This window comes from Pezoporus flaviventris, unplaced genomic scaffold (assembly GCF_033815535.1).
Source record: "Pezoporus flaviventris isolate CSIRO_AGI_PZ_B2104156 unplaced genomic scaffold, CSIRO_AGI_Pfla_v1 ptg000045l, whole genome shotgun sequence".
Lineage (NCBI taxonomy): Eukaryota > Metazoa > Chordata > Aves > Psittaciformes > Psittacidae > Pezoporus > Pezoporus flaviventris.
The window spans coordinates 8141771-8163998 of NW_026892593.1; the positions used below are offsets into that span (position 1 = coordinate 8141771).

Genomic DNA, 22228 nt, shown 5'->3' on the forward strand with positions numbered 1-22228 from the left:
ATTGTTAACACACCTGAGCTCCTGACACTTCCCATTGTAATAGATTTAAAAGGCAAATCAATAAAATTCAGAACCATGCTGACAGCTTAATGCATATTAAACATAAAATTCTGAAGTTACTACAGTGTAATTTAATAATGACAGAAAGGTAGGCAGGTGAAACCAGGAGGTTCTCCAGTCTCTGTATGTATATTACTAAATATAACTTGTTGATTTATGATGAACTTCTGTCCAGTGCTCCCAAGCCTCAAGGAAATCAGTAGGAGTGAGACTCAGCTCACTAACAGACATTCAGGACCATGTGAGATGCATTGTGTATCAAGAAATCTTCACTGGAGTGGCATAGTGGGACATTCAAGATTGGCCAGAACGACAACTGAAGCTCTAAAGTCTCCCATAGATTCTGTGTTATATCTGCCATAGGGTTTTCTACCTTGTATTTTACCTCATCTTCCAGCTATAGGTCCTTTGTCACAGCTGGCAACACCATGAGGATATATATATCCCAACCCAAAAAAACACTAGATTGTGATGCAGCTGAGTTGATAGCTGGAAAACAATTGAGTACAAACAAGAGAGTTCGGACAGTTTTCCAGCCAAAATCTTTCTAGACTCAGTTCTCAGCTTTCTACCTCAGTTGCATGGTTCACCGCTACTGCCAATGTGCTGTTTTTCTGCCTCTCACTAGAGTGGAGTATTGCATTGCAAAGTTTCCCATTCAGAAATAGTCATGGACACCAAGGATATATATTGGCTTTTATTCTTTTATTAAGGATTTTTTTGGTCACTATTCCAGGGATAAGATTAGCTGGTTTTCAAATCAAGATCAGGGCACAGAGGGAGAAATCCTGGGAACAAAGAGGAGAAGTCTGTTAGAGTTCAGGAGCAGTCACCTAAGGAAGCAGGTAGCTGAGAGACAGCATGGATGAAATGAATTCAGAAGAGGAGGAACTGGCAGCATAGATATCAATATATCTATATCTATAAATATCTGATGACCCCTTTCATCTATGGCTTAATACAAAGCTTACAAATAAGTGAAGGAATGGATTTATTATTGCATATTTTCCCCCACGCTTGCTGAAGACTTGTGAATGCGTTTTCATGAAAAGGACTTTAGGACACTGTGTACAAACAACTTATGCTTCATCTACAGTTTAACAAAAATACTGGGAACGTGCCTTGGCCTTCATCAAAGTGACATGCCATAATGTAAACTGAGATTTCTCTAATGTGCTTACAAAGTATAAAAGCTTATATGAGAGCAGATCCTAAACACTGGCTTAGCTAGTCAGACTTTCTGGCTGCGAGAGTTCTGAAAATATGATGCAGTATTCCTTAAAAGTTAGTTTTGAAGCTTAAATTAGCTTTCAGTAAAGCCAGGCTGAGTTGTCAGACATGTACTTAGCAAGCATACAGAGTCTTTATGGGAATGGCAACACTTGCAGGCCCTTCTAGAAGCAACAGTTATGAGCTGTCAGGACTCTGAAGACTCAATTTGTGTTCTAAATTATGTTGCTGATTTGGTGTGTGTGTGACATATACCAGTCTTTTCCCCTTGCTGTGCCTGCTCTGCTCAGGGGGAGTTGTGTGCAACAATATGTTTACCCAAGATGGTACATGACTTGCATTACTAGTTCTTGCTGTATTAGAGCAGTTCTAGTATAGATTGTAACCCCTAGTCTGAATACATAAACTACTGACACTGATTTTAGCAGCAGTCATTGGGCAACACACATGAACAAAACTGGAGATTCTTCAGGGAAAATTTCCTTCTGCCAAACAAAAGGCTCTTTTTCTGTCTGTACAGAAAAATAACCCTGACCTTTTCCAGGTGTTGGTAGAGTTCACTACCTGTGAGCAAACTGAGATCTCTTTCTCCACTCATCATGTGTTTGCTTTTGCTAATTGGGTTAGTGTTTACTTAAAATACATATTATAGACCTCAGTTTATCCGGTACTACTTGCAATTGCAAAACATAAACCAGGCTATGGACCTAAGGATTTGAACTTTTACTACTAACTTCTGAAATAAAAGGCAAGAGATGAGGGTCTTTCTCCATTCCGTATCTTTTTTTACTCGTCAAGTTGTCAGAGTAGAAGCTGTTCTGAGTTGCACTGCAGCAGCATTTTCTCTGTTCTGAGTCGTAGTTGTCCTTCAGATAATAGGGCTTGCTATCAACAAGGAAATAAATCTTCAGCATTGTATCGCTGTTCTGGTAACAGGTGCCAGAAAAGAGAAGAAAGTTCACATAAAAGTGTCACCCAGTGAGACATTTTATACTTGTTTAGTATCAAACTTTGTCTGTGGAACATAATTTACTCTTGTTAACCACATTCAAAGCTACTTGCTCCAAAAATCTATTTCTTATTTCCAGAAATTCTTGCAGAGATTTGTATTATTTTTCACAACTCTGGTACATTTAAGCATCACAACCTGTCACTGACAATGTTGCGTTTGCCTCTGCACTAATTTTTCCATGATCCAGAATTTCTCTGCTTCACATTCAGATTAATCAGAAGGAGATAGTATTTAGTTTGTTGGGATTTTACTAGTTTCATAAATTATTTTAAATCTCTGACTGATAAGCAATTCACAGTGCTGTAGCAGCCAAGCAAAATAAATAGCTGTATGTCCATTAGAATGTAAATTAACTCATTACTATGCTAGCTTCTGACCTTTTCTGATGGCTGAATGCTTGCTAACTCTTTACTATTCATGAAAGTGAAAACTTAATGGTACCTTGAGATTCTTTAGTCTATTTTTAGAGGAAATAGTTATAGACACAGGTGACCAGTGAGAGTCCCAGCTTGAACATCAAGTACTTCTGTCATTCGTGACTTTGAATAGTTATCCTTTTTCTCATTATTTGTGAAGATCTGAATATTATTGAAAAAACATTCCTAGTTCAGTGAAACTTCATGAACTGAACAAAAAAATGCTACTTTGTATAAAAAGCTGAATATTGATTTAGTACCTGATCTCACAGTCAGTTAAGCTTTTGTATCAGTTCTATAGAGTTAGAATCATAGAGCCATTTATGTTGGAAAATACCTTTAAGATCATAAGTCCCACTGCTAAGCCAGTACTGCCAAGTCCAACACTAAACCATGTCCCTAAGAGCCACATCTACACGTCTTTTAAACACCTCCAGAGTGGTGACTCCATCACTTCCCTGGGCAGCCCCTTCCAGTGCTTGACAACCCTAAACTAAACCTCGCCTGGTGCAACTGGAGGCCATTTCCTCTTGTCTTGTTACTTGGGAGAAGAGACCAACCCCCACCTCTCTACAACCTCCTGTCAGGCAGTTGTAGAGAGCGGTAACTTCCCCCCTGAGCCTCCTCTTATCCAGTTTCTCAGTTCCCTCAGGCGCTCTCATCACATTTGTGCTCCAGACCCTTCATCAGCTTTGTTGCCCTTCTCTGGACCTGCTCCAGCACCTCAATATCTTATTTTTAGTGAGGGGCCCAGAACTGAGCACAGGATTTGAGGTGCAGCCTCACCAGTGCTGAGTACAGGGGGATGGTCACTGCCCTGGCACTGCTGGCCACACTTGGTGATACAGGCCAGGATGCTCTTGGCCTTCTTGGTTGCCTGGGCACACAGTGGCTCATGTTCATCTGGCTGATTACCTGCACACCAGGACCTTTTCTTACAAGCAGCTTTCCACCCACTCTTCCCCAAGGCTGTAGCGTTGCCTGGGGGTGTTGTGGCCCAAGTGCAGGACCCAGCGCTGAGCCTTGTTGAACCTCATACCATTCTCCACAGTCCATTGATCCAGCCTGTCCAGATCTCTCTGCAGAGGTTCCTACCCTCAAGCAGATCAACACTCCTGCCCAACTCGATGTTGTCAGCAGACTTACTGAGGGTGCCTCGATGCCCTCATCCAGATCAGTGATAAAGATTATAAACAGAACCAACCCCAGTACTGAGGCTGGGGAACACCACTTGTGACCAGCCAGCAGCTGGATTGAACTCCATTTGTCACCATTCTTTGGGCCTGGCCATCCAGACAAGTTTTAACCCAGTGAGGAGTACACCCCACCAAGACATGAGCAGCCAGTTTCTCCAGGACAATGCTTTGGGAAATGGTGTCCAAGGCTTTACTAAATTCTAAGTAGACAGCATCCACAGCCTTTCCTTCATCCACTAAGCAGGTCATCTTGTCATAGGAGATCAGGTTAATCAAGCAGGACCTGTCTTTCATAAAGCCATGCTGACTGGGCCTAATCACCTAGTTGTCCCCTATGGGCTGTGTGATGGCATTTGAGATGATCTGCTCTATAACCTTCACCAACACTGAGGTCAGACTGACAGGCCTGTAGTTGTCCAGATACTCCTTTGAGCCCTTCTTGCAGCTCAGTGCCACATTTGATAACTTCCAGTCAACTGGGACCGACCTCCCTGATGAATGATTGAAAGAGGCTCAGCGAGTACTTCTACCAGCTCCCTTAGTACTCATGCATGGATCTCATATGGCCCCGTAGACTTGTGTGTGTCTAAGTGGTGTAGCAGGGCATTGACTATTTTCCCTTGGATTATGGGGGCTTCATTCTGCTCCCTGTCCTTGTCTTCCAGCTCAGGAGGCTGGGTACCCCAAGAACAACTGGAGTTACTGTTAAAGACTAGGCAAAGGAAGCATTAAGTACCTCAGCCTGTTTCTCATCCCATCCTTTGTCCCTATTTTTCCTTCCACATCCAATAAAGGATGGGAATTCTCCTTTGTGGCTAATGTTTTTATGGAAAATTTTGAATTGTCTTTTATGGCAGTAGCCAGATTAAGTTCTATAACCAGCCTTCCATCTCAGTGCAGTACAGTGCTACATCAGTTACTTGCCAAGCTGTCAGTATGTATCCTACTGCAAGAGAACTGACTCTTGAGTCTAACCATATGTATTGCCATGGGCCTGATCAAACATGATGGCTCATTAATCTCACTCTGATGTGGCATGTGTTGATTTTTGACCCATTGCATCGGGTGCCATTCCAACCAAAGACCAAATGGATCCTCCACAGCATGGCACCATCACTCTGAAGGACAGCTGACAACAGGAGTAGCTAACTATACTTGAAGAACTAGAGCTCCCAATCTTCTACAGCTACTCTTTATCTCAAGGTAAATCAACTTTTTATTGTTGCTGGAATAAGAGCTCAATACTTAAAGCTGTTTGAAAAAGGCAGACCTTTGAAAAATGCTACATGGTAATCATTGACTTTATTAGAAATGGAACTACTAATTTCCAATCCCTATGTATCACATGACCAATTCAAACTTTTTATCACCTCCGTGCCTTCATAAGTATTATTTCTATCTATTTAAAATCTTTATTTCCTTTAAGATTTTCTTTACTACAGTATATAAATTAATTGAATTTATTTGTTCTCATCATTTAGGTTTGTTTTCCTGAAAAGGGGAAAATATTTGAAGAATAATTTAATTAATGCTATATATTTTTTCTATGTATGCAGCAACAATAATAACAAAACCCCTACATTATCTCTTCCACCAGTATTTTTGGAATTTAGCTAAAGGACATTTTGCATCTTAATGAGTGAGCTCAATTGTAGTTTGAGTTCTGTACACCTAATACAATCAGCATAGCTCAAAAAAAGGTAATCATACAGAAGAAAAAGCCAGATATAAACTGAATGGCAAGAAGCAGTTCTATACATCCTGCTAACAATGTACACCATGGGCCTAAACTCTCAGAGAAGTTCTCCACTATCACATCCATTTGAAGTTAATGGGTGTTTGACACCCCTGGAACTGAGGCTCCAGTATAAGCAACTGATAGACATCTCAAAGATCCCAGTAAGCGAAAGAAAAAGCATAGTACATTTATCAGTAACTTTTCTGGAAAGGAAAACTTTTGCTGAAGTGAAGTGTTGTCACATGGACATTGATAAGATGCCCATGGAGTCACTTAATGCTCTGGGAGTGCTCATCAGCCATCTGTTCATTGACTTCCAAGCATCTACGTGAGAAAGGTCTGTGCATTGCTTGGGATAGCTTTGTTCAGGAAGCCATATGCAACAAGGCTTTTATAGCACCCAAGAAGCCCAGCGAAAGCTAATGGGCAAAGCACTTGCTGTACCGTCAGTGTGACAAGTGATGTGGAGACAGTTGAGTTGCCCTGAACATTAGATTAAAAGGCTGTATCTTTGATGCAGTTGAGTTCCTCCCTGCAGCACTACCACACGCTGTCACTGCAGAAATCACACTGTTCCCGGGCTTCAGTTTAATTATACAAACACATCTGCCACGGAGGGGAATATCATTAAAGTTCCTGTGGTTTAGCAATACTTATGTGAACTACTTGTAATTTCACAGGTCTTAAGAACTTTTTCAGGAATCAATACAAAAGAGAAGAAGGGAAATGGAAATGTAGCAAAAAGCATCCACATGGAAGCAGATCGATAACCAAAGGCTGGTTTTGAATTATTGATATTATGGAATGCACCAAATTCAGAATTTTCACTGAGAAAAGCTGCTTTTAAAAACTTAAACCTTCCAATAAAAAATACTGCCTGAAGTGTAAGAAATATGAAATCATTAAGCATAATTTATGGCAATAGCATGGTTAAATTTGTATATAGAAAGGAGAAGATAAAATGAGTGTGATATGATTTATCTTTTATTATAGGATGTCTTCATCGAAAAGGAGAAGTACAATAAACTGAAGCTGGAATTTGCCTTGATCTGAAAAAAAGAAAACAATTTTTTTCCCCAAATAAATTTGAGTGCAAAATCTGGTTTTTTCTTATTGGTGTTTTTTGGTAAAGTTACAGCATAGAAACCATCACAGCTCTGATTTCCAGGGAAGCTCATTTTCAAAGGTGGTAAATGTAATTTAAAACACAATGTAAAAATAATTTTTCTAACACTGCTGTATAAGGAAATGTAATTCTGATTTTTAAAAAGCATATGGTTGTTACTGTACCTCAGCTTATTGCATGTGTATATCATATTCTCAGCTACTCAGGTTATTACAGAAGACATCACAAGTTCGACAGAACAGGTTGGGAGTTTGGAGAGGGAAAAGTGGAAATCTGGAAGCAGGATACTGAAGTTATAAGAGCTTTTCCAGTATGTGTGTCTAGTTAGATGTGAGATGATTGGAAACTTGAGCAGTATCAGTACTGTGTTAGTACTTGTCAGAAGTTGAAAGCTGCACTGCTTGGAGAGCAATTTTAGTCTTGCCTCTAAATCAATACTGAATTGATGCTAGTTTGCTGGCAGCTGTCATTCAGGTGGCATCCCACTGTCTCTGGTGAATACTCACAGCATGTTACGAACCAATGCCAGAAAGTCAAGGGAAAATACAGAGTGGTGAAGTGGGGTCAAACTAAGGGAAAGTCCACTGCTTCTGTTTGCCAGCTGTAGATGTGGTTGCCAATGGCAAACATTGTTGAGTAGTCACTAAATACACATTATTAAGATATATTCTTTGGGTGAGCTTCCAAGCCTCAGTTTTCTACATCTAGAGGATTTGGGCCCATACTTATGCAGAACAATATTTAGAGGTGAAAGTTTAAAGGGAGCATGCAGAATACACAGAAAAGTGCATTTTGCTTTTCTGCTTTTTCATGTGAAGTTTCTGTTACACTTATAATGTACTGCATGTACGTTATACTCTTAAGTTCTTGAATTTGCAGCAACAGTTGTGTGTATTTAAATACCAGTGATAATTCTGGACATGTTTGGTTCACAGTAATTATCCATAACCAGTCTCACAGTAACTCGTAATGTCCTACATTGTCTAAAGGTGTGTTTGTTTAGTTTGGGAAAAAGGATGTTTAGTTCAGCTGAGAATACTATTGTTACATGAGGCACCATTAAAATTGCCATGAAATACATGAAAGGTATAAGATTGGTTTTGCTTAATGGAACTAGGCCTTCATATATTTAGTCTAGCACCTAGTCTTTGACATAGGTGAGAGACCATCTTATCTTATATGAAAGTCTTGATCTAATAACTGAATTTAAATCTGAAGAATGGATTTTAATATTAGTTCCAAAGTTTGTTACCTTCAGATATTTTAGTTTCTATCATACTTTTGTACACACGTGGATATCCAATACTTTTTTTTAAATCTTGATTTGGATCTTCTGCTTCTGTGGCATCCTATATTCATTAGTGTTCTTAACATAATTTCATGCTGTGTGAATAAATATTGCCTTTTATTTGTTTTGAGTGTAGATGTGGTCATTTGTATATTGCAGTCTGTGCCCACAGCCTCCAAGCTAAATAGAGGTCTATATTCTCCTTATTTGGGAAAATAATTGATTATTTCATTTCTTGTTAGTTGAGGGGATTTTACTTGATGTATATTTCATTATTTATTTGATTCATAAATGCTACATTTTTAATTGATGGTAAAACATATTTTTAGGTGAAGACAATAAATAAATAGGAAAAAATGACCTTGCAGTTTGATCTGGAATAATTTTTACTGACTGTAAGTTATGGGAGATGCACCAGTTCCAATGGGGAGGGAGTGCTACCTCTCACGATGTTTTCTGAACACCAAATCAGAGTAATAGTTGATCTGAGATACTTTTCAGCAAACCTCTTTGCAAGTTTCAAGTCTTATCTTTAGCTCCAAGGCAAAAAATGCTTTTTAACTTCCACTCTTATTATAGCAGGTAATAAAAAGGTAGCCATCTGCCATCCAAAATGTTGTTAAATAAGTTTCCATTACAGAATCTTTAATATGAAGGTGATGTACAAGCCAGGCCTATACAGGATGCTTGAATTTGAAGGTGGAAAGAAATCTATCTACTTGATAATATAGCAGTTTCTATCCCAACACTGTAGAGTCAGTAAACATAAACCTTTCAGGATTACTTCTCCCCATGTACTTTTTGTTTGTAAGCACTATCAGGTTATACATCAGCATTATAAAACAGCCAGTGTTTCTCTGAAAATGGCTCAAGCTCTTTTTCTGTGGCAGATTTTTTTAGTCTAAATGAGTTAGATATCATGGCAGGAAAAAATTACCTCATTATCACAGAATTCTAGGAAATTTAAATACTGTGTACAGATACAATTCCTTTTGTGATTTGTCTGTGGAAATGTAATTTCCCTAGTGTTCCCATGACTTTTTTTCCTAGACTCACCTTCGAAAAAGAAATAATAAAGTCAGTTTAATCCATCTTTTACAGTTTAATTAAATTTTTGACTGAAAGAGTAGTCTTCGTATTAGATGTCTCAGTTTAAACCCCATTTCTGTTTCTGACAAAACAAATGAACTCTTTGTTACGGGCTTTTAATCTTACTTAGGAAGGTCCAGAGACTTTTATTTTTTTACCTAGTATTAAACCGAAAATGAGTTTTTTAATGATAGCTATGCTGAAAGCTGCTATTTTTAAAAATGTGACCAAATATCCTTTGAAATGCTTCTTTAACTTGATATTTTGTAAGGTTTTTAACATCGTGCTGCATAAGATAAGAACAGTGTTTACAATTAATATTTCAAATTATCTCCTTTTATGAAATGGCCGTATCTGGAGTTTTAAACAATTATAAGCTACAGTAACTGAAATTCATGAAAGTCACTAAAGCAAGCTATCAGTCAGAAATAAAGGAGATAACTAGTTGTGTTGAAGAGGTAGTCAGGTCTGACCACTTGACCAAAAAAACAGGATGGTCAAAACAAGCAATCCTTCCAAGACCTGGCTACCTTATCTACACTGATAAACCAGTTATTTTTCTTCAGGCTTTTCTGCTAAAAAAAAATCTCTTGTATTATTAGGTTTTGTTGATGGGATGTTCTGAATTGCTTCTTCTTAAAGGTGCGACTGCATTTGACACATCGATACCAGGTCATTTTGTGTCTTATCCAATGTCCACCAAGACGTTTGGAAGTCCTTTTGCTTAGTTCTTTTAATTTTAACCTAATCCCATGCTGTTTGTAAAGTATGGCAATGATCTCAATAGCTCCAGCTGCATATATATATATATTCATATATATATATACACACACATATATGTTTTCTTAGAAATTTTTCCTCATGTTTTGTGTTTTCACCCCTTGTGTGTAGAGAATTTTCATATATATCAATATTATCTACAGACTTGAATGAGAACAGGGGCATAGATACCACTTAGTCTCACACTTTTATGCATCAGAAAAAATCTACTAATGTTATTTTTTGTATTTCAGGTTTCTTTTCTCCATGGAAAACTCCAAAGCCTGTAAGTTCCTTTTCAAAATTATACACATTGAGTTTATGAGTACCATTCAAAGCAAAATTATGTAGACTTTCATCTAACCCTCCTGTTCCCAGCTCATCAGATGCCTCTCAGCAGTGCCCCAACTCCAGGTGAGACAGCATCGGGGGGGGGCCTCACTAACAAGCTCTGCAGAGCCATTGGTTTGGAGTCCGCCAGCAGCAGTCTGGAGAAAGGAACATGTCAGTTTTAAGACGGATGTCAAGAATAAGAAATACAGTAGCTCAGAAATGAGGGTTCTGGAGGAGAAGGCAGCAGAAGGCCACAGCAATGGGTTCGGTTTAGTTGACTTTCTAGTTGGCGATCTCTTTAAAATGGACACCCTGCACTTTTTCTGGTTCACAGGCACCTTGAGCTTAACATCCTTAAAGTGACTGCTGTTCTTTCTTGCATTAGTAGATCTTGAGCTGGAAACAGTCACACTTCAAGTGAGAGCTTGGACTAGATACCTCACTGAGGTGCCTTCTAACCAACATTTCTGTGTTTCTATGATTTTAACATTAAATCTCAAGGTATGAAGATCTTTTCTACTGTAAAACTGTAAGCAGTTATGCCACATTATATAATATTTTGAAGTTGTGACAACATTAACAGTATAAAAAGAAATTGCAGGCTACTATTTTCGGTTGTCTGTTTTATTTTGGTTTTTTTATAGTTTGGTTTTTCATTTAAAGACCTTAAAGTAGTGCTTATCTTTCATCAGAGGTGTGTAGAGCAAAAGAGCCCTGACTCTGCCTGAAGTCTTCTAAGAGCAATACGAATAACAATGGCAGTATGTTTTAAAGGATTTATAGCTTGCTTATTTGGGAGTGAGGGGGATGAGGTGCATGTTGAATCTGGACAATTTCACATCGTTTCATATAGGATCATGGCATGTTTATTGAATACAAAAATAATTTTTGTAGCCTGTCAAGTACAAATAGCAACTAATTAATTAGCTGATGCAACTCCATCAGATTGCTTCAGCTTGTGGTGGTTTCGATGTAAAAGGTTAGAGGATGGATGCAATACATTTAAATAAGTATTGCATAAGGCTTTTTATTCATCTAAGTAGCAGGACACTTGTGAAAATAAATGACCATTAAGGTTCCTGTCTGACTGGGATGCTCTGGCCACACAGTGGAGAAGCACCCACCATTCTTTAAAGCAAAAAGGGGACCATGAGCCATTTGCTAGAAGAGAAGAGACAAGCTTCTTTTCCTGAAACAGCGGCTCAGGGATAGTGTGCACTGCATCTCAGTGTGCTCAACATCCCAGGGTAACCTGGGCTGATGGATACTTTCTATAGTTTCTATGTATATAGTGCATATATCTATATCATAGGTAATACAGTTCGATTAGTACAAAATGAACTTGAGTGTCACCAAGCCATTATGCTGCCTGGTGCTCAATAACATGCTTACTTATTCCCAAGAGTGCTTTCATCTGTGAGCTAGTATTATGATAACTCACATTGCAAAACACTATGTGACTATTAACTAATTAATCTAGGTTTGGGAGATATAATTCCCCTTGTGTTTATCTGTTCATGTAACTATTTATGGTAGCAGTATTACCCACAAGTAAGAATGTTTTACTCAGTTTTTAACTTCACACTTCACACAATTAGACATATGGGACCCAGTAGGGTTTTGCCAGTTGATCTTCAATTTTGTCCTTCCTCCAGGGAAAAGTTTGTTCATCAAAGATAATTATATGTTCCTTTCTCTTTTAAAGCCTTCTTTAAATATTTTAATGTTACTCAGTTTCACACTGAAAGAGGTAAGTGTTCTGTTTCTCTGGACTGTCCAAGAAATTAGAAAACTTTCACTTCTAGATAGACAGGGCCCCATATGTCTCTCTGCTTTCTAGCAGTGAGATAGATAGTTTGGTTTCAGTGACTTGTCCATTTTAGATTCCTCACTGAAGGTAAAACCTAAACGTAAAGTGAAACCTAAACATAATTCTCCATTTTCCTTGATCATAAGGAGCTTGTACTGAGCTCTATGACCCCTTAGACATAGGGGTCATAATCAGGTTTGTTTCTGGAGACCTTTGAATTTACATTTCCATGATACAATGATATACTGTAGATATGTTGACATATACGTGAGGAAATTCCTTTAGAGTCAGAAGAGCTATCATCAGAAGTAGCATTGTGACATACATGTGACTTGCCACATAGGCTGATTTACCCAACATGGAGGATAAATTTATATTGATATAAAGGGTACCCGAAAGTACCCTAGGTACTTTCCTGTACCTAAGCTATTTTGATGACCACTGAGGTATCTCCATATGTCACTGTATTGCACAGGATCTATATACCTATAGTGTCCTCTTATATCACATCCCAATTGCTGTCTTTTGTATATGACCCAAAATAAATTTCTCTTTCTTGAACATCATTGGCAAATATTGAATATAGTGTTCCATATCTTTATTATAAGCACTTCATAGCACTAATACTTTCCTTTCTCAACTTAAATAACGTACCCAATGTGAACTAGTAGTGCTTGAGAGTCATCCTGTGATTGACTGAGATACCTACATCTTTTTTGCTCGTTGTTTCTAGTGAAGCAGCCCTGCTTACTGCTGAAACTCTGACAGAAGCACAGCTTATTTATAATGCTACTCTGTATAAAGAATGAGGCCCTCGACAGCTTAAAATGGGAAATAGCCATATTCTGTTTATTTTGAACTACGAAGCTGAGAGTGTCAGATCACCTGTGGTGTGCAGAATGGTAGTTACTCAGCATGTTCACGAGGAAGACTCTAAGCCATCTGTAGTCCACATGCTTGGTATGGAAAAAGCCTGATCCTATTAATCATCAGAATAGAGAGCAAAGCCTACCTGCTGAGCCAAACACCTTCTGAAACTGAGGAACTAAAGGCAAATGATAATCACAGAATTTGTAGAGCAAGGTTGCTGTAAACTTGCAATCAACTTTGATAAGGCACTGCTGATATAAAACTAGAAGTCGTTGGTATTTAGTTACAGCTCAGTTTGTTTCCGAGAGTCATTTTTTGTATAATTAAGTGATTGTTGGTTTATGTGCAAGAACACACTCTTCTGGAGGCTTTACCATGCTTTGCTTCAGGAGGGGTCACAGGAAAAGCCAAATATTTGTTTCCTGGGCTAACCATTTGTATTTTGTTTAACTTAGCTGCTTCAAATATATTTGCTAATGCAATTTAATTAGTAGGTAACTCCTTCAAAAAGAAAAATTCAGATCCCCAAGTCTTCTTTGGCACAGTCTATCATATTATCTCCTTTCTAGCTTCATGTACTTGTGAGACCACTAAGGACAGTCTTGGAGAAAACATGGATTGAGGTGGCTTTCATGCCACATGTAGTTTTCATGTACACCGCTGTGTAATTCTCACCTGTAGATGGTCTGGAAGTGTTGAAAGGCTTATCCTGTGCTTGGGATTTTGGTTGGATGATGCCAATATACTGTTTTTGTACTTTATCATTGAACATTTGACTATCACTAGATGCTCAAATACCTGCTGTAGTAATTTTCCCTTTGTTTTGTTTTGCCGTTTTTCCTCACCTTCAAGTGAAGCTGTAAATTCTGCTCACAGTAATCTTCTCCTTGAGCAAATGGCTATTTTCATGCATTCTCAAAACATACAACATTAAGATCATTCAGTTGCTACGCAGTCTGACCACTTCTTTGTTAGGTTGCTACTTTCAGTTATGGATTTTAATGAACCTGATTATTGTATCTTCACAGACCCACAGAGTCCATCTTTAGCAGAATAGCTTCTAATAGCTCAGCACATTCTGTGAGAGGCACTCAAAATGCTTCAGAGGTAATGCTGGGCCCTAATCCACATGGGATCATATTATCCAAGAAAGATCATGTCTTCCCACAAGCAACAAATTAATAAGTAAATTTAACCAAGTCATCTTATGAACAGCACAGCACACACCTGTCATCTCAAAAGGCACCAAACAGATTTGCTAATTTTACAAAACACATCTTCAATTGAAATCACTGCTTTTGGTCTCCTTGTAGAAATCACAGTTTTTGCAAAACTTCATCTTTATTCTCTGTGTGGTTTTATTGCAGATGATGGAACGATGGGAAAATCAAGGCAGTCCTCAAACAAGCCTTTCTGCTCCAGCTATGCCACAGAATATTCCCTACCCACCTGCTCTTCACAGGAGTTCATTTCCCGATTCAACAGAGGCCTTTGATCCACGAAAACCTGACCCATATGAGCTGTATGAGAAATCAAGAGCTATTTATGAAAGTAGGCGTAAGTGAAAACTCTGTTCACTGTTGACCATTTAATATTTTAAGCTTTACCTATGAATATGTCACTGATGACATAATTTTCTGTAATTAACTTTTGTAATCTAAAGAAAGCAATTACAGTCACAGCTAATAGAGGCCATTATAAATTATTCAAAAACTCTACACTTGCGTATTTTCCTAGATCTTGCCTAGATTCTGAAGTTTGACTTTCATAGGAGTTTTTTTCCTTATCTTTTTGCCCTCCTCATTTTGACTTAAATCCTTAGTGAAGAACCATATATGTGCCAGCACAGTTTGGTGTGCTAGTTTTCTTCATAGTTAATCCATAGGTTGTGAATTTATCAACAAAAAATCCTTTCACTTACTTCCACTTTAAAGTGAAATTGATTAAAGAAATGTAAAATTTGTCTGTTTTTACAAAAATCATTGTGACGTTTTTGCATTGTCTTTGGTAGAAAGAAACCCACAGCACTAAGTACTATTTGAAGATCTACACAAAACAGGACTGAGTCATCAAGAGTCCTATCTTGATTTTATTTCTCCTGCTTTTGGGGGGATATACCACAAAATATGCACTTTCCATTCAGCAGAGTCAGAATCATCTTCTGTAATTGAAGCCATCAAGCCAAGAGTGGAAAAGTGCAGATTATGGGCTTCCTGCATTAAAAAAAAATCTTTGTAAGACAGTGAAGTTATATATGCCATATATATATATATATATATATGGGATACATCTTTATACTCCCTCTTCTCTTGATCCCCAGTATGAAGAGTTCTATATTTACAGAATCACCCTAAATATTAATGAAAGCAAATAGGCTAAATCCGTGTTTGCCCTTCATAAACCTGTGAGAAGATAGATCTGATGTCAGCTACAAAGATTGGCTTATACCCCAAAAGATGATATAGTACACCCAAAGATCTATTATGCCATTCAATAAAAGAATTAAGAGATTTATTATTATTCATGGGTGCCTTCTATGAGATTTCTGCATACCTGCTTGCCCGGTGTGAACTCCAGACTTTTACTGATACAGTCTGCTATGTAGAGGAGCATATACTACACCAGGGGAAGAGCTGATAACTTGTAGGATGGAGTTATGTTAAAGCCTGTGTTTAAATGATTTAATTGGATTTGAGTTCTGTCCAAGAGACAACTGGATATTGTATACAAGCCTTTTTCATCCAACTACCTAGACAAAATAAGAATTGAAAATCCAGAAGCTGCTATGCCCAAACCAAGAAAGTGAGGAATGAAAAACAAGATTGCAGTAACCACTCCTCCCAGATTTCCAGCGCTCTCCTGATTTTCCAGCTAATCCCAAAAGCTTTAATTTGTTCTCTTCTGATGCTTCGCACCCTTTGGTTCTGATGCTTTGTACCCTTTGAACATTTTCTCTGCACCTTGATTCCATAGTTTCCAATCAGATCTCTTCTGCATTCATTCATATCCCTTGGTCATAAATAACTGCCTCCAAACATCTCTATTCTCCCTGACATTTTTGTTTCATGAATGCCATAAACACACATTTCAGCAAATTCAATTTGTCAACACTTTCATTGCTTTTATTCTTTACATAGTGCTAGTGTTTCCTGAAGAGAGAAACAACAGGCAGGAAATCCATTATTGAGTCAAGAATTTGTCATCTAGATTGAGCATATAAGAGGGAAAGTTTCAAGATAATACACACTTAGTTTCCTACCATATGGCTGTGTCAGGTTGGTATCTTCGGTAAAGACATACACTTAAAGTACACAGGAGAAGTTCAGTTACTTTGAGGGGTTTTATAAGTACTTCTTATCTCAAAATTTGCCTTATCTCTTGGCAATACCAGAAGAAAAAGAAGGTTCATCTTCTAAAAATAGTGCAAAAAAAGTGAACAGTCATGACCTGGAAAACTCAGAAAGAAAGGGATCCTGCTTGAGTTTTGTTTTTCTCACAGTGAGACTCTATTACTAAACAGTTCATTTTCATACTGCTATAGCTCTGAATTTCTGCCGATTCTTTTATCAGAGGATCTCACTGAAGTCAGCACTCACCAGGACCTCATCAAAGCCTCCTGCTTCCCTATCAGGGGGTTGAGCAAGTTATGCATCACAGTGTAGTTCCATGAGGAGCACAAGTGATATGACTCAAAGCAGAGCAAGAACTAGACCCGAGGAGCTTCATTCACAAGCCTTTGCTCTGGCTGTTAGATATGCTCATCCCTACCTAATGAGAGCAAGAAAGGGACTTCAAGCAGAAATTCTCTATGAAAAAAAGGATTGTTTTCATTCTACAGGAATGTTTTTCCGCCTTAAGAACACGAAGGACCTGCATGACCCTGTGTTATATGGAGATTCCATTATTTAATGATCATATATGAATTACAAAGGACCATTGACTCCACACTTGAAACAGTTTTGTAGAGACAGTTCTGCTAGTACAGCTTGGAGACAAATCAAATCATGCATTAGTACAAAAGCAGAGTGCAACTCTTCTTCGTAAATCATAACTCCTTAGAAAATTGTTTGTTATGAATTAGCTGTTACCTGTCAGCTCTTACCTATGAGCTGTCACCTGCCTCTGCCATCACCCATCAACTGTGCACAATAGTTCCAAGCAGCCGGAAAGGAGCATAAGGCTTTTCCAACTGATGAAGACCACCACATCATCCAAAACAGTTGCCTAAAAGCAAAAGAAGAAAAATTGCTTTCTTCTTTCTTTGTCTTTCCTTTCTTGAGCTATGTCTCTCCATGTCTCTGCCTTTCTTTTCCGTTTTCTTTTTTCTCTCTTCCCCTAGTTACCCCCATTTCTTCTCCCTGTTCAGGAGAACCTACCTAGCTTTCTGCTGTTACATTATTTTGCAGAACTCTGAAATGGAGGAGAAGACCTGCTCGCTAACTGGATACCCTTTCCTTTTTCCCTCCAATTATTAATTCTAGGCAAATCATTTAACTCCTTTTTCCTTATGAAAACTCTTAAGAGCATGACAGTGTGACTCTGCTGATAATGATGTAACCTAGGTACAGAAGATAGAAAATGGATCAGATCAGGAATTTCCTAATAATGAAAAAAATTATAAAACTTGATATACACCAGTTGTTACAGCTGTAACTGGACCTATAAAGTTGTCACTGGGAGAACTCATTCTGAATTTAACATTTTTGCCTTTATAAATCCTCCTTATTCTCTTTTATATTTTCTGTTGAGCTCTGTTCATTGTAAAGACACAGTTTATAACAAACTGGCCAGAGGTCTGTGTAGGCAGACATTAGTCAAACAGGAGATGCAATGTTGTTGGGAATCATAATGACGTTAATATTTCACTATTTACAAAATATGGAATAAAAATTTGGGGTTATAATCTGCCACAGAAAGCAGTAAAATATTTATATTTTTTTAGCAATTAAGTTAAATTTGTCCTTCAGTCAGTGTGGTACTCCAAGACTGGTGATGTGACACAGAAATGCCAGTAAGAAGAATGAGATTAGACAGTGATAAGCTTTCATTAAAAGTGAAATCTGAACAATTACAATTCCACCTTTTACTGGAAGGATAAAGGTTTCTTCCTTCAAAATCTCCATTGTATTTTCTCCTCTGACCACTGTATCATGAATTTCCCAAGTTCCTTTCAAATACATCAGTTGTCTTATGCACTGTAATTTATTTTCTTTTTCTGTAGAGATTTAGACAAATTGGAAAAGAACCAGAAAGCAAAGTCAACCAACAGCTGTGAAATATGTAAATAGCAAATGTATTAGCATAAGCTTTATTAGCCTTTATAAAATAAGGGTGTTTTCTTATGCAGACTTATGAATACCTTTCTTTAAGAGTCACAGACAAGCACTGAAATACATATTCACAGGCTACCTTTCCTCTGAAATATTACTGCAGGTATTCAGCAGGGCATCATTAAAGTATCAGCAATAAGAAAGATTTGTGAGACAGAATTATAGTGACTAATAATGTGTAACTTTGAAAATAACATCCTTGCAGAAAAATACTCAAGTTTCCTAAATTTGATACGCATAGAACATAAAAAAATATATATATAATAGTACATGTATAGATCTGAATGCATCATCTATGCATATGTCTGTGGCATAGTCTACAGCTATGCAGAATTTTCTTGTCAGCGATTGTTGGCTGAAGACCTACATAGTTACAAACTTGAAAAATTGAAGGAAATTTTCCACGTAATTGTTACTGCAGTTGTTTCAGACAGGACATTCCTGACCAAAAACTTGCCTCTAACAATCTTTTACATTTTGCTCATCGCTTGTCTAAAAAGATTCATATTTTGGTTTTGGTGCTTTGGAAGGATATAGACATATGTGTGCATATTTTTACATACATAGCACTATGATAGCATTAAATACATAGTATTCTGAAGTATTATACAAATATGAATATAAATAAATATAAATATAAATGTCAGGGGGAAGGGGTGTGGTAAGGGTTTGGGATTATAAATTCAGAAAAGTAGGTTCTAGTTTCAAATTTTCCTGGGATCAGTTTGCCATATCTGTCAATATTTCTATTCACAACTTACTTCCCTGTATATCAATAAGACATGCCTGACTTCACTTAGTAAATAAAAGAGTACTGGTATATTTCTAGGTATTACTTATTGTTGCCAAAGTACTCCTTATGCTAGAGCATGACCAACTGAGTTATAGGAAGGTAATTTCTCAAAGTAATTTCTAAACAGTACAGGTTGTCATTTTCCTTGCAACTGTTGATACCCCATAAGCAACAGCATAGAGAAGGTCTAAAAACTTGTATTAGTAAATGAATATAACCTTTTTTTTAATGAGAAATGATACATAACAAAAAGAGAGTAGATTTAGCAGACTAATGTCAAATAATATTGTATTTTTCAAGACTGCAGAAAGAGTTACTCGCCATGACAAAATGGATTTGTTGGTTATAAGAACTGACAGTGAAACCAAAAGCATTTTCAAATGGAATTATGAGAATATCATCATCACAGTACTGTGGATATAAAGTGATTTTGATTGCTTGGATTGCAAAGTAGGTCCTAAACAATCTATGCTAATATGAAGTGTCAGTTTTACAACTGATGGTGGTATTAAAGATACTGTATTCCTTTCTCTTGAACAGTTTACACTTTATTAAAAGGTATACAAATAGATTTTAATCTGCAAGTGGTACAGTGTACTTAAGAAGTCAAAGTAATGGTTTAAGAAAAATTAATTGTAAGCATCGAGTAATTGTTCACAGGTGCATGAGACCAATAGGAACTTCATTGCCTGTGTGCCACTTCAAACTGCTGCTTGCCCAGCTTTGGAAAGGACATTGCAGCAGGATCATATTCATTCTGTTCATCTGTAAGACTCCTATTTACCTGAAGCATGGCTAGGACTGGGATGCTGAAATATAAATGTTTCCCAGTGATAGCTTTCTTCCATTTAATTAGAATTCAACAAAGTATAATCCAGACAATAACTCAGTATATACAATGAATACTACCTTCCCTGTATTTCAACAGCATAATTCTTCTTCCAGATACTACCAGCAACTCCACTGGTGCAAATAAGGATGCCCCATGTGCCATGCTGTAGGTGAACTGTGGACCTAGGGCTGTATCTTGACAGCAAAGAAGTCTGCTATTTTCACCACTGGTTTCATTGCGGTCAGGATTGTGTCCCAGGTCTTGTTTATTGTTTATTTGTTTTCACAAATATTTTGCAGCTTTCAGTTTCAAAACCAAGAGTGTAATATATCTTAGATTAAACATGAAGCCAGATGTGCAAGCATTTTACTGTTCTAACAGCAAAAGTAATCTTGGCTTTGCATTCCTCTGATTGGAAAGAACCTTGATGTATAGCAAGATTCTTGAAATGCACAGCTGCATCTTTGCTTTCCAGAGCACAAACAGTACTCCCCTTAGGGGAGATTTATTTCAGTTATAGTTATATAAAAGTAGCAGTTCAGAAGAAGGCTTTTTAGTTTTATGTTCTTGATTCTTGTATCTAAAAAAATTAATACAATGAATTTACCAAGTATTTTATTATACATTCAAACTCTACTTTGTAATTATTTCATTCCTATTTCCAATAAAGGACTACAACTATTCATGGCAACTGCAGAATTTCAACCAAAAAGGCTTTATATGGAGAATACAGAAATCTTATGCCAACAATCTAGAACTTTGTGCACTTTGAATGTGTGTTCCTGATGGCAGTGTTGGGTAGGCTGGTCTCTTTGTCCTGGCCTCTCCAAACATGCCTTCTGCTGCCTCGTTTCTTAAGAAGTGGAGACAGGAGGTTTAACATAGTAAGAGTTTAGAAAATGTCAAAAGGAATTTAATAATAAGTAAATGGAAAGTTTTAAATCACCTTGTGTAAAGGTTAGTTTCCTATAAAAATAACTGACAGGTTTTTATAAAACAAAGCTTGCTAGATCTCAGTAATTTTGGTAAAATTACTGGATCAATCAGTTTATTTTTATCAGATAGAAGGCACCAGGACGTGCACAATAGCATGCATTCTGCTTGACTGAGGACCACTCCCAGTTGTTCTTCCTATTCACTTGGAAGCTGCTGTTCTGCATGGTCTTTGAGCCCAGAACTATGTGAGTTTTGGAAAGAACTACCTATATCGCTGCATTTGACATAGGGAGACATTGCTAACAAAGTCCCTTCTTACATGTTAAATGTTCTTCCCAGATCTTTCTTCTTTTGAATTTTTCTACTAACAGTTTGTCTATGACATAAGCACAGCTATTTAGAGGTTCTATTCTAGTATTCAAAGTGCCAGTGACATCATTACAAATATCCTGTACTGCATAGACCCAGACTGCTGACAGCAGATTATTCCTAAAATGAGCACTGCTTTGCTGTAGGTACCAAAAAAAAATCATGTCTGCACTTAGGTTTATCTTTTGTGTAATCATACATTTAAGAACTTTGAGGACTGATTCAGCACCTTCAGCATAGCCCAGTTCCAAGTTTCATTCCTAAACTACAATGCAAACCAGTGCTAGATGCTGAATGGTTTAATACAAGATAATAATTAACACCATGAGATTCTGTATGAAGTTCTCCATGACAAAGACAAGACACCTATTTGGGAGCAAAAGCCAGTTCAGACTTAATGAGATTAGCTTTAAATGGAGCTGCCTATTGACAGGCACTTCCGCTTCATAACAAACAATAGCTTACAAAAAAGATACTGCTAAATTACTTAAGATATATGGCTATCTTAACATAGCAAGTTGTTCCCTAGTTTGTCACAGTTTGAGCATGGTTGTGCTTTCACTTTGCTACTCCAGGCCAATTCTGGGGAATATTAGGTTGACTGCAAGCAGAAATGGAAACACAGGATGAAGCAATCTCACAGCAGCTCCAAAGAGTAATTCTAGCTGGATAACCAAGAGAAAAGGCTTGTGTCCTTTCAAACCTAAAAGTGTACTGAGCCTATCAAAATTTTATTGCTTTCTGTAGATTAAAGTAATTCTGTCTCTTTTAAGAGTTCCATTAAAATCTTGAAAGAATGTGAGTAAAAAAATCATTTCTCCAAGTTCACAGTGGAGCAGCATCAGTTTCAAAGTTTTTGGTTTTCAGGAGCTGTGCTGGTGCACTAATTTACATTTAGATAACCCCTCTCATCTTGAAGGATCCCAAATCACTTTACAAAATCTTAAGGGTGTAAAGGAATTACCTCCTTTAACCACCAAAGTATAGATGTGCAATGACCTATAAACTAAAAAACCAAAGCCCACATGATTCAACTCTTAA

General features: G+C 37.4%; 1 protein-coding gene across 16 annotated transcripts in view; it reads left to right on the top strand.

Annotated features, from left to right (window-relative positions):
• The window catches only part of MAGI2 (membrane associated guanylate kinase, WW and PDZ domain containing 2), a 738716-nt gene that overhangs the window by 636075 nt on the left and 80413 nt on the right, over positions 1-22228 (top strand). For 13 of the 16 annotated variants that reach the window (XM_061467329.1, XM_061467328.1, XM_061467330.1 and 10 more), the window contains 2 exons: positions 10169-10200; positions 14295-14484. In XM_061467329.1, the coding sequence (XP_061323313.1) occupies positions 10169-10200; positions 14295-14484 (222 nt within the window). The remainder of the gene's footprint in view (positions 1-10168; positions 10201-14294; positions 14485-22228) is intronic. The other 3 variants (XM_061467319.1, XM_061467334.1, XM_061467322.1) reach the window with 1 other exon arrangement.